The 13436-nt window shown below is 40.0% G+C and overlaps 1 protein-coding gene across 2 annotated transcripts in view; it reads right to left on the bottom strand.

Annotated features, from left to right (window-relative positions):
* stxbp1b (syntaxin binding protein 1b) overlaps window positions 1–13436 on the bottom strand; it is a 25137-nt gene extending 11701 nt beyond the window's left edge. The window contains exons 1-7 of one of the 2 annotated variants that reach the window (XM_086207045.1): window positions 13302–13436; window positions 9420–9469; window positions 9237–9318; window positions 7404–7480; window positions 7169–7247; window positions 6117–6220; window positions 560–708 (exon numbers count right to left, since the gene is read on the bottom strand). In XM_086207045.1, coding sequence (XP_086063171.1) covers window positions 560–708; window positions 6117–6220; window positions 7169–7247; window positions 7404–7480; window positions 9237–9318; window positions 9420–9469; window positions 13302–13338 — 578 coding nt within the window. In that variant the 5' untranslated portion in view covers window positions 13339–13436. The remainder of the gene's footprint in view (window positions 1–559; window positions 709–6116; window positions 6221–7168; window positions 7248–7403; window positions 7481–9236; window positions 9319–9419; window positions 9470–13301) is intronic. The other variant, XM_086207044.1, reaches the window with a different exon arrangement.

Here is a 13436-nt window from a genome sequence, read left to right as displayed (position 1 = left end):
CACACCCACACCACACACACACACACACACACACACACACACACACACACACACACACACACACACACACACACACACACACAATATTAGCTAGTAAGGAAGGAGATTTTAAAATGCTGTTTTTGTCAATAAATTTATTTTGTCAATAAATCACTCATCTCTGCTCTTACATGTCTAAACTTAGGAGGGCTCTTAAAACCATAAAGTCAGGGTTGTTAGCATAGTCCAAAAAACATTTAATACATAGTCCAGACAACAAAACATTTATGTACTTTATTTGATGTCCTTTTGCCTTCTTTTTCTTATATTCCTTAGTTGCTCTATTTTGCACTAGTTTGTGGACATGAATGTTTCAGGACAGCAGGGGTGGTGATTTGAGAATAGTGGCCATTAGTAACAGAGGTCAGTGTCTTTGATAACATCCTGTTACATTTCTCCATTTGTGTCCATGTGGGATGATCATTAAAAGGTCAGCATGTCACGCACAGTCAGTCAAAGTGAAATCCACAACTGAATCAAAGGGGAAACCCTTTGTAATAATGACTCGTGCTCATCTCACCCTCTATAGCGGACTCCGGGATACTCTTTGAGAGTGGCACAGAGGGTGGCTATCTGCTCAGCACAAGACTCCAGCATGTTGTTCTTCACATCAGCCTTGAAGGGGCTGTAGAAGTCCTGAAAGGCATCCATTCTATCCAGGGAGAAGACCTAGACACAGAGGACACACAGTTTATTTCCATTTACAAAGAAATAAGAAAATGAAGAGTAACAATTCATATTAAAACAATGAACACATCGGCAGAAGTACTTTGTCTTGTGGCTAATCATCAAGACCTGATATGATACAATGAAAACATTTTCACAACTTTCTCTGGAGATGCATACTTCATCTACAAAAGCAGTTTAGTAGCCATTAGGCTGCCATTCAGCAGCACCAGCACATTTTTTAGGTGTCCAAATCTGAGAGGGCTGGGAGTGACAGCTTGTTCATTCCCAACACAAATGGTGCAAGGAACCCTGTTTTAATTGCTCAAATCTTATTTTTTTTTAGACTTTTCAGATCACTGCAGATGCCTTTGATCAAAATTTAAACACGCCTACTACTAGGTGGCACTATATTCATCGTCAACACATTTAGGCTTTCAACAGTCACATACAAGATCAGAAAATGTAAAGTTTAATGTCCCCATGTTTAATTAAGTCAGATGGATCTAAAAACATACTTTTTCAGCCTCCTCCTTTAGAATATGTCCCATCAGACTAAAAATTGCATGGATGGTCAATGGATGTTCATGACAAAATTTATTGGACGAATTTGATCCTGCAATATACAGAAACAACGTCCTGACTGATTCAGTCCAAACAGGAACCGATGAAGAGAAAGTCCTGTTTTCATCAAAGTTTTGACTCGTATTTCCAGATCCTCGCCTTTATACAAAATTTGGTACCGTTTGATAACTCACTGGTACCAAAGCAGAAGTAAATCATGTCAGATGTGATGCACTCATTCACCTCCCCACACTGAGTGTAATAATAAAAATTGCACATCTTGGCCAATTGGTGGCACATGCACATAATACTGAGTAAAATCAAAAACAAAATTTACTTGAATGCAGGAGGGCTGTGCAATGGGTCGTTTACAACGGACACCAAAAATAACACTCTTCCACCACCAGGTGGCACAATTATCTAGGGAAACAAATTTTGGCACATACATCCTGCATGGAGCATTGCACAGTCTAAATTATCATAGCCACACATTCCCTGCTGAATCTGCTGATGCAGGCCACGCTCACAACTGTGAGTTAAGTTTTTTGCAAAAAATGTGAGACCTTTTCTTAACTCTGACACTTTGCACATACAATCTACAGATAGCTATGAAAAGTTTAGCAAAAGAATTTTGATATTATTAAAACTGCAGAAATCATAACCAAATTACATCATGTACACTGAGTACAAGCAAGGAGTGTTGAAAAGCTTTACAAAAATGGGTCCATATTTTACAGATAACCTGCTGAACATGTCTGCCAAATTTGGTGTCAGACAGTCAGTAGCCAATGCTGCTGCACATAATTGCGCAATAGTATATACACTGTAGATGGAGTTATAGACCAAGAAATGTTGCATTCCAAATAGGTAGAGTTGAGTAACTTGGTAATGTCCTACTGACATTGAAAAAGGGTCATTTATTTAGGATGCCTTACTGAGTCTAATGAGTCCTAATAAGAGTGTTGACTTGGTCCTAATTTTTAACTTATGCAGGGCTTAGACCCCACTTACACTTGCTTACAAGTCGAATCTGTTTTTTTTGTGTTTCAGTTGGGATGGGTTGGGCTTCAAAAAGGCAATCTGCCAAGTTTGACATTATCTTTCTTAAAGGTCACTAAGTGATCCCTTGTCAACACACACTCATTGACAAACACACTCACCATATACACACACATGCACCCATCTGTTACAGAATCCATTGCATGATAACAATCCCAGTGCTTTATCTTGCCACAAATCTTATCCATGCTCCCATTGGCTACAGAGCAGAAGCATCACTCCCATGAGCCATTGGGGTGGGGGGTGGGGGGTAGTGTGACATGTTTGTACCCCTCAGGATTAAAACTACAGAACAACAACAGAGGATTGAAGGCTGATCATCAACCTTCAGCACTGTCTGCCCTCTGCTGTCCCTTGGCCCTGAGGGACCTGTGTGTGTGTGTGTGTGTGTGTGTGTGTGTGTGTGTGTGTGTGTGTGTGTGTGTGTGTGTGTGTGTGTGTGTGTGTGTGTGTGTGTGTGTGTGTGTGTCGCTCGGCTAGAATAATTGCCAAATGCTACACATTTAAAAAGAGAACATTGCGTTTCAAATAAAGGTTGTTTTTTTTCCCAAAAATAATGCTTATCCCTAAAAAAACGGCTGTGCTATTAGTCACAGACACCCAGAGATTCTTCATCATTATTGCTGAGTAGTTTCATTATAGATTTTTGTGAGACATTATCCTCAACCTTCTCCAAATTAAAGAGTTCACCCAGAAAGATAATGTTACCAAGGAAACAGCAACACTTCTCCTGAGGGCAGGTGAAGCTGCCAGCAGTAAAGGTTTACAGAACGTCCTGGCTGATTTTAGTAGGGGAGCTGTGAACTGAAAAAAGGAAACACTGATGATTATTATGATACTGTATTTTAGGATATATTCATCCATCCATCCATCCATCCATCCATTTTCTACCGCTTATCCTGTTAAGGGTCGCAGGGTGCAGGGAGGTGGGGGGGTGGAGCCTATCCCAGCTGCCTTCAGACGAGAGGCAGGGTTCACCCAGGACGGGTCTGCAGTCCATCACAGGGCCAACACATATAGACAGGCAAACATTCACATGCACAGTCATGCATATGGATAATTTGGAGCTTCCCATTAACCCGATCAGCTTAATTGGAAACCACATGTCAAACATCTACAAACTAGGTTATCAAAGAGCATATCAATAATAAATAAAGCAAAACCATTTCTTGATCACAATTCACTCCACATTCTTTACTATTCCCTAGTCTTACTATAGCTTACCTACTGTGTGGAAGTGTGGGGCAACAATTACAAAACTGCACTATACCCATAAACAAAAGAGGAGTACGTGTTTTTACAAGGTTGGATATTTCTACCACACACATTCACTATTTTTACAGTCAAAAATATTAAAAATTACTGATATTGTACACTACCAAACTTCACAAATAAGGCACAACGCTAACAGTAACAAACTCCCTGGGTATATTCAAAAATTGTTCACAAGAGGGGCATTGGGATTTAAGGGAAAGCTTAATTTCAAAAGGTGCAAAAACAGAACAACTATGAGAGGTTTTACGATATCAATTTGTGTAAATCTGGAGTTAAAGTCCAAACATAAACCAGTTCGTAAGAAAGTATAAAAATATGGTCTTCCAGCAGTATATGGAGGATGTGTTTCGATCACTGATTGATAGCTTGTTTGCAAGCTAGCCAGCTGTTTGCTATCTAAATTTACGTTTTGTATCTTGGATTATGGTACAAGCACTTGTTGCACCTTGTTATGTATATTAATGAATGAATAGATTGTCTGGTAGTTTAGTTTCTATAAGATTAAACGAAGGGGCTGGGACTAAATAAGTGTTTACTTCTTCCCATTCCTTTTTAAATGTATTAAGAAAGATTTCTTCTTTTTTTTGCTGTTGTCTTAGTCAGTTGTTGACTTGTATATTCTTTCATGTATTTGAAATAAACTTTCAAAAAAAAGTCAGATAAAGAAGAGAAGAGGGAAAAGACAAAGGTCCAGGAGTAGCACCTGACTGAACAAAGGGAAAAGACTGTTGCAACAACAGAAAGGTCAAAATCCCTGTATAAAGACAAGAGCAGCTCCACAAGGCTGTGAATCCATGAAAGCCCACGAGGTCTTTTACTGCAGAGAACCAAGGATTCAGCACACCGGGAGATGGCTGCCATAGCCAATATCTCGACATGGGGAGGAACTCAGTGCACAAGAACAAGCCCATAGATACCACATGCGTGCTAAAGACACCACAGTAAGACCAAATGCTTTTCATTGCAAGTCTTGTCTGTTGTCTTTTGGATGCATAGAAACAAATGACCGACATTTCACACATATTCAGTTCTACGTAGATCCGTTTTGACCTGGTTGGACTTTATTAAACTTGAAATCTTGTGTTTTCCTCGCACCCTGGTGATCTGCACAATGTGCAGCTCCACAAGACTGCAAATCCTTGGAGGCTCTTTACAATTAGATCTTCTAATGGCCATATAGGTACTGACCTAACCCTAAATAAAAGTGCAGATTTAACATGGACTTCATAAGCGAAACATGCTCTGGGCAGACTAATAGTTGTTTAGAATATTTTGTTATGAGATGAGGAAGCAGAAAGATGAAGGAATGAAGTCCATATTGTCTTTTTCTCCAGTCAAGTTTAACACTCAATGAGTGAAGAGCAGGTGGAGCTCATACCTCCACATCAATGACTTGAAGGTACAAACATGCGCAGCTGATACAATATGATATGATTCCTCCCTGTTGCCATGGCACTATAGGGATGGGTGTGGATCAGTTATCTAAGGTAAGTGGTCTTGCCTTCAAATTATAAGCAGCTTAGTACTGAGGAAAAACTACGTAAAGCAGTGGCAGCAACATAACATACTGCACGCCAGCTCATGAAGAAATGTGTTTCTCATTAGTTTAACACATTTGTGCAAGCAGTTGCAATGAGACACTGCACAATGGAAAGAAAGAAGAAGATGGATAAATTTGTGTTTTGCCAGGAAGTAATCTCACAAACACACAGAAAAGAGTGGCACAGTTTTACTCACTATGGCAATGCAGGACACACGCATTGCTATTTAGCTAGCAACACAAAGGCACAACCTAAGAACCAGAAAGCACCATATCAAGTAGGCTAGCCAAGCAGGTCAGGTTTTGATACCCAATTATGTCTTCTTCTCTCCTTCATTCTTTTAAATTCTCTTTCACTCCTTCCTCTCTTCTCTCTTCCTCACTCCTAAAATCTGGACTTGTTCTTCCACCATCCTCTAATCAATCCATAACTCCTCCTGGCTCTTCATCACACGTTTTCTTGTCTCTCCTCTAAATTTTACTTTTCATTTCCATCTCATCTCTCCTCTAGTCCTACTTCTCTCCTGGCTCCTTGTTTTGCTGTTGCAAGGCCCCTTGGCCAACACTTTCCAACCCAATTCATACTGCATTTACTGCTCACTGCTGGGAGGAGTTTTAGCGGGCAGTGGTCTTAATTTGGCCAACTGCTGTAGTGAGGTGCAAACCCTGAGAAATAATAAGTTATAGAACCCAGAGGTACAGTGGTTCTGTTGGTGTCTGAAAACCCTAACAATGTAGTCGTGCTACAGCAGGGATTTTTTTCTCCAATGATTATGGTGGACCCCAACCACAGTGAAGGCTTAGGAAGAGGTTGTCGTGATTTCTTTGATCTATGAACTCCACCAGGGGCGAAACTAATTATGCAGGTTTGACACATGGTTGAGGAAAACCCTTCCAAACTTCACATCTATCACACATTTGGTTCACAATGAGCAGGTGGTGCAGGATAGTATCAGTGGAGACAGTGTCTTACTTGTGATTCATAGGGCAGAAAGGCGACGTGGATCTCAGTCAAGGCCTTCATGGCTTTGGAGGCGCGAGATTTAGTTAAGAGGCCAAACAAAGAGTCCGGGATTGCTGCAAAGAGTCACACATACATTTGGTGCCTCTGATTATGTTATTCCTGAATGTTTTATCAATGTAGAATATTTGAACATTATTTGACTTGTTTTAGTCAATGAAATTACTTCAAATTAAGAACAGTTACACACCGGAAGTCATGAAAAGGTGCCGTCAGGAAGTCAGGAAAAATAACAATTGGCTAGGACTACGATACCTTAAATATACAGTATATCAAAAAGCCTGAAATTAATGATTTTAAAAAAAAGTTAACCATAGCATCAGGATAATAACACCATTAACCAACCTCAAACTATCCTGTCAAAGTTCCACAACTTACAAATACTAAACTACAGGAGTGCTCTTTATTGGACTGCATGGTTCAGGAGATAGAGAGACTGTCTAGTAATCAAAAGGTCGCTGATTTGATCCCCAGCTCCCTACAGGCTGTCTCAACGTCTCCTTGAGCAAGATGCTGAACCCCTAATTTCTCCTGATGAGGTTGTCAGCACTAGAGAACACACCACACATAAATAAAGCTCAACTATAGTTCTCCGATTGTGTTCTGATTGGGTCTGACAATCATGGCACAAATTCCAGCAGAGTCCAGTTGTATCACTCCAGCAAATACACTGGTGTTCTGTCAGAGACAGCGACTGAACAATATCTACAGAGTGTTTTCTTCTTAATATAAAGAAACAAGCACAAATATTTTGGTGTTTTTCTGATGTTACGATCCAAGTGTTCCATCTATGTTAATAAACTTAATTTGACTGGGGTACTTTCCTCTTCTGATATGAAAATATCCTTTTCAAGAAAGGCCTATGTGGGGTTAAAAGTTTTACTAATAGCAAAGGATTTGAGCACTTCAGTGAATTAAAAAAATGTTTTGGTGTTTTCCAGATTAATTTTGGGTTTATGACTAAATAATTCTATGTTTAGTGGTTCTGGATGGGAGGTACTCACTGTCAGTGAAGAAGACATGGGCTGCTCTGTACCTTGGCATCCGTGGGTCCCTGAAGTCATCAATCAGACCCTCAACAGACTGAGAACAGAGCAAGGATAGTGATGTAACAAGGAGTGCCAATTTGGTCAATTCAGAACAGCATGTAAAACAAAAAAATCCTTGTATAATTAATGCTGTGAATTTTTTTTGATAGTCCGGACAAAATTGCAGCATTTGATTTTCAAGTTGCATTACCTCATCCGTGGGTGTTATCAGATAGATGGCCTCCATGCTGGGCAGAGGCTCTCGACGTTTGGTAATGTCTTCTACAACTAGTGAGCACAGGAAAGAAGTGGTACTCAGTCATCTGTCAATAGCAGGCCCGTTGTAACAACATCACCACACTCTTAATAGTTTCCTATCAGCGAGTCTACACAGAATAAGGCTGGTGTTAAAGAACCGCAAATGAGGCCTATTTCAACAATGAAATTAATAATAAATCAGTGTAGCCTATCAGCCTAATTGTCTTACAGGCCTTTGTGTAGCAACTACTTTCATAGTCTTATTGTTCAAACTTTATTTCTTATTATTCAAGTGGAGGGACACATTGATTCACACACTCAATAAAATCTATACCAAGACAAATTATAATACAGTAACCTCAGTAGAGGAGGAGAGGATGTAGAATGTCAAAAAATTGTTTCCATCCATTTTAATGGCTTTGGACATCAGGTTTTGTACTCTTAGTAGTGATTCTTGTTTTCATGAATGTTTCTAGTTTGTGTTTCTCCTCATATTTTAGTTTGTGTATTTTCAGCTTCCTGCCTTTCTTAAAATGTCACGTGACTTGTCAGTTAATCAGTCCTCTTCATCAACAGGCCGGTTCTTTGTGTTTCTCCCAACTGTTTCACGTTGTGCAATCACTAGAGCATATATTTTATGTTGGTTTGGCTGCCTCTTTGAGTTTTTGCATTTAGTTATCTCCTCAGTTGGTTAGTTTAGGTTTTGGTTCGTTTGTATTTTATTGAACCTACATCTATTCAAACCGAGCCATCCTCCTTGCTTCTGCATTACGGTCCTGTTCCTCACCACCTCCCTGACCGGCAGGTTAAGAACCACTGTATTGCATTAATACATAAGCTTTTACTAAAGTATTCAGGTTCTGGGCTGCACGGTGGTGCAGTGGTTAGCACTGTCGCTTCACAGCAAGAAGGTTCCGGGTTTGAGGCCCGGCTCGAGCACAGGATCTTTCTGTGTGGAGTTTGCATGTTCTCCCTGTGCCTGCGTGGGTTCTCTGCAGATACTCTGGCTTCCTCCCACAGTCCAAAGACATGCAAGACAGGACTAGGTTAAATGGATACTCTAACAATTGACCATAGGCATGGCTGTGAGTGAATGGTTGTCTGTCTATATGTGTTGGCCCTGCGATGGACTGACTCCAAGGTGAACCCCGCCTCTCGCCCGAAGGCTGCAGGGATAGGCTCCAGCCCCCCCCCCCCCCCCCCAAGCAGTAGAAAATGGATGGATGGTGGTCCGAATATTGGGATGTGGCTGCAGTGCAAACTGAGGTGTAATTAATTTAACATGTTCCTGATATGGTCTTACATTATCAGAGCACAGTGTTTTAAACTCTCACTACTAAGCCAACTTTGTCAACATTCAGTGGTTTTCACCCATTTACCCCTAAACAATATGACATGAATACAGCCAAGACAAAGTTCAAATAGCTAAAAGATTACAGCCACTGACATGTTTTGTAGAGAGTATAAAATCACAATGCAATAAATCCCACTCGTGAGGATTGTAATGATAGCTTTTATACATATAAATATAAATATATGTATGTATATATTGATGATGGTTAAAATAAACAACTCTTCTCTCAGATGGATAAAATAGAAAATATATTTCCTGTGCTGCGATGCTGAAATCTACATTTAACCTGTAAGAGTGTTTGTTATCTTGTACATCAAATGCCACAATCATTCTACACTCCTTTCGTGACTGATGCATCCAACAACATCATGAGCATTTTAACTTTCTTTCTAGCAGCAACGAGTCACCTCGCCCGAAGGGACGTGTACTTACTGGTGATTCCCTCTGACATGATGTCAGTCATCTTACAGCAGGAGGAAATCATCCTCATACTCAGCTTGTCCACGACCAGCACCTACAAATACAGAGTCACTCTTCATATCAGGGGTATCAGAAATTTAACATTTTCAAAGTTGAGGGAATAATCGAGGAAAGAAGGAAAGAATGACAGCATACTTTCCATTTTCCTTTCTCTCTGGCCTTCTTAATGACATCATTCATTATCTCTGTAAAGAAGCACAAATGCGATTACAGTTTAGTTCAAGTGAGCAACAGTTACTCCTAGGGTCTGGAGAGACTGTAGGTAGCTCTTGAGGACAGTTAGTGTCATAATGACCAAACATTATCATCTTTCTTAAATAAAACCTTGAAAAGAGGAATGATTTATAATACACTCGGGGAGCATAGACGAACATAACAGGGGGTTCCAATCAAACAATCTGATCGGTCATGTGGACTTGCCTCATCACTAGAAATGTCCACCACTGGCAGAGATAAGATATTTTAATAACAACTCAGTTGCTACCCAGTAGTTGTACAGATGTGAAATTTATTCTGTTTGGTCTTGTCACAATCCTTTTTTGAAAACCATAATCAGTGTAAATGAAGGATGGATGAATGGATGGATCGATGGATGGATGAACAGTCATGGTCACACACTGCAAAAAATAGTGTAGGGCTTGTTGTTTTAGGGGCAGGTTATGGGTTGTGTGATAAAGTCAGAAAGCATTGCAACTATCTCAGTCATTCTTATAAATCTGCGTAACTGCACACTTGGATCAATGTGAGTGTCTTGAATGATTATTATACAGTAAAGTTCTTGGTCAAAGGACATTCATCAGGGCACAACATCAAACACAGTGAACAAGTCCATTGGATTTCTGACCCTATCACAATGCTATCTAATCCTAACTTGCCTAAACAGACACACCTTTGGTGGCTCCTCATCCACACAACAGCAAATGAACCAGGGACACCAGCATTCCACATGCCAAGTCAGACATCAGTCTTACGGTTGTTGAGATAATCCAGGGAAAGACATACGTACAGTATATTCATACTGTACATACAGAGATTCCTTGCTTTGTTTGATATACTGTAAACACAAGTGCTGACATATGATAAACAAGTTTTTATTCAGAAAAAAGGTACCTATTTGCAAATTCTAAGGACATGGGTAATATCCTCTTCCTTGGAGCTCCAAAATGGTCTCCATCAACAAACAGGGAAGAAACTCTACAATGTCAGCAGCTAAATTATGCCACGATGCTCAGTAGCTGATCTGAATCTCGTATGAAAGAGAGACCAGTTCTACAGCCAAAGTCAAAAGTAAATATTGTAACATCCCTAAATTTTCTTCATGAGAAGATAGATGATTTGTTAGGGAACCTGCCTAAAGGTCCATAAAATCATCCAGTTCCTCCAATCAATGATGTATATGGTTGGTCCACAAACTTTCTGACATCCCTATTCAGGAATTTAGAAACTAATTTGGAAACCAGACATGTTGTAGTTGTTGCAATTTTGTTGACACATGCAAACATTGAACTTCTTCTCTAGGTGAACGATGATGCTGTATTAAATGTCATTATGAATGTAGCTAAAATACATTATTTTGAGGAGCTTGGCAGGAAGATTGTCTCTAAACCACTGCCTTCCAGCTAGAGACAACCACGTCTTATGTCAATAATACACCTATTGCAACATCTATATGTTTTCTCAAATTACATCATTACAGTGATGACATTTTTTTTTTGACCCGCGGACGACTTCTTGGATGTCCAGATAAGAAAAACACAATCAGTTTTTTACAACTCCAGTTAGTCACTTGATGAGCAGTGTCCCAGTTTCCCTTGCTCGGGTTTAAACATCGGGTTTATGAGCCTCAGCCCTGGGCAGGACAGCCCCACTGCAATCACTGCTCTAATCTGCTCCCAATCCTCTTAGCCCATGCTCCACTCCCCATCGCTATTTCAGGGCAGTTTCTGTGTCAGCGGATGTGATGTCACAGAGAAGCAACATCACTCACACAAAGATAAACCCACAGACATACACACATCTACAGTAATGCTGGTAAATGATGTAGTGAGTGGTCCTGCTCATCCAATTAGGCAACAGGATTAACTGGAAGTACCCATGAAAGAGTAGCAAACACCTCACACGGAGGGTCCACAACAACACACTTAATTTTATCAATGGAAAAAAACATCCCATCTGCTCAGCTACCTAATGGCCTTCCTACAATCCACAACCCATCATTGTAAACTATGGAAATGCAGACAGAAATATTTACCAGTTTTTAATCATTATAGCCATTCTCATGAAACATCCTTTGTGAACTGCTGCCCCCTGTTGGAACGGTGTAGCATCATCTGAAGTGTCCCAACTCAGTTAACTATTTTGTTTGATTCCAATTTGCTACATACAATATCATCTTACCATTCAAGTATCGTTAAATATGCAATACGAAGATAATCTGAATATGCTTCATGCTCCATGTACCAACCCAATAGAGGGCAGTAGTTGGGCTGATCACCCCTAGTGCAAGTAACAAAGACATGCTCCATAATGCTCAATATTCCAGTAAAAGCAGCAATCCCCTTTGGTCACAGGTTTTGCTTGGTGACTGAAATGAGTTTCAGGTGGCCTATATGTGTCAGTCTGATCTGGAAATTGTAAATTACCCTCTGAAACTGGGTTCTATGGGGAACCTAAAGGTGCATTCCCAGCTCCATCATGCTATGATGACTCACTATCGTCTCTTGAGGAACAGCGTGTTAATATGAGACAGGCCTGACCAACACAGTTTGTTCAGGCGCCTTTACATGGTCCTTCCTTGATAAACACCACTACACACAAAACCTTTCTTGGTGGATGAATCGGTTCAAATTTGTGCAAATGTTACAAATGGACATTGTGGTTGATCATGTTTACTTCCATTAAATTCAACTGGATATGGTGAAACCTTTATACCCTCCCTGGTCACTGACTAAAACATTTCACAGGTTCCGTGCAATAACGAACATGCAAAAAATGCAATAAAAATACACATTTATTGGGAATAATATCTTGATTTATTAATGTTTATTACTTAATAATTACCATTGATTTCTATGAATGCATTACATTTGTGCATTATTAGCACTGAACTTGAAAAATAAATTGATTCTGCAGATGTGAAAGGTCCAGAATGAATCATTAAAGTTTTTTTTTTTTTTTTTTGATGAATTCACATTTAGGACTACACAGTATAACACACCATGTATAGGTAATACCACCAACCAGGGCAGGATGAAAACGTATCAGTGGGGATTAAAGTTACAAATAGTTATTAGAAAGATATTTTTTTACCCATCTGTGGTCTTTGGTTTAGTTAACCGCCTACTGAAGATGTTGTGTAACAAATTTATCGTCAACAAATGACAGCCCTTTTTTCAAGGAGCTCTGGACCTGACCCCTGAAAGCATAAAGGTAATTGGCTGCTTCCCACCCGAGTGATTCAGCGAGGCCCCAATTGTTTAACATGAGATGAAGGTGAGAGGAGGCGCATAGTGTTGTAGTTGGAGCGGGTGTGACAGACAGTCAGCTGTAGAATGATGATGATGTCAAAGACTTAATCCGAACAGACCCAGATTAGCGATGTGGGATTTAAACCAAACCAGTCCTCTATGCTCTTCTCCAACTCCCACACAAACGCACATCAATAATGATCCATGCGAAAACTAGCAAGAAAGAAAACTAGCAAAAACTGATCCTCATGTGTCATTTTCAATTGCACTAATTGAACCATGATACATTAACGATTGGTCTCCAACTCGAGCGGGAATCAAAGGGGAGTTTCTGGTTTGAATGTGTCCGCATCTTTTAAACTTTAGAAATGAAACAAACTTCTTTGAAGACGTCTGTCAATGGTTTAACTCTCTGTTTAACTAATATATCGTTGCTGCTGAGAAATATGCAGAAACAGCATGCCTCATGAACTTGAAGAGATTTGGAGAGAAAAAAATTAATCATGACATCACTGAGTCATCCTAATGAAATACATAAAATAGTTCTTACTTTCTCCAACAATGGCTTTTAGTCCCAGTGGTGCCATGATGAACCTCCTGTCGCGTGTCCACCTCCTTGGCGATTGACTGACGGACCTGCACGCTAACTACCATCAATATCAAATGGTAAGTACGCTAAGTAACG

The sequence above is a fragment of the Aulostomus chinensis genome, chromosome 6, assembly GCF_037954235.1.
Source record: "Aulostomus chinensis isolate RoL2024-O1b breed Wild chromosome 6, RoL_Achi_v1.0, whole genome shotgun sequence".
In the NCBI taxonomy this organism is placed as follows: Eukaryota; Metazoa; Chordata; class Actinopteri; order Syngnathiformes; family Aulostomidae; genus Aulostomus; species Aulostomus chinensis.
This window is presented reverse-complemented; position numbering and strand designations above follow the sequence as displayed.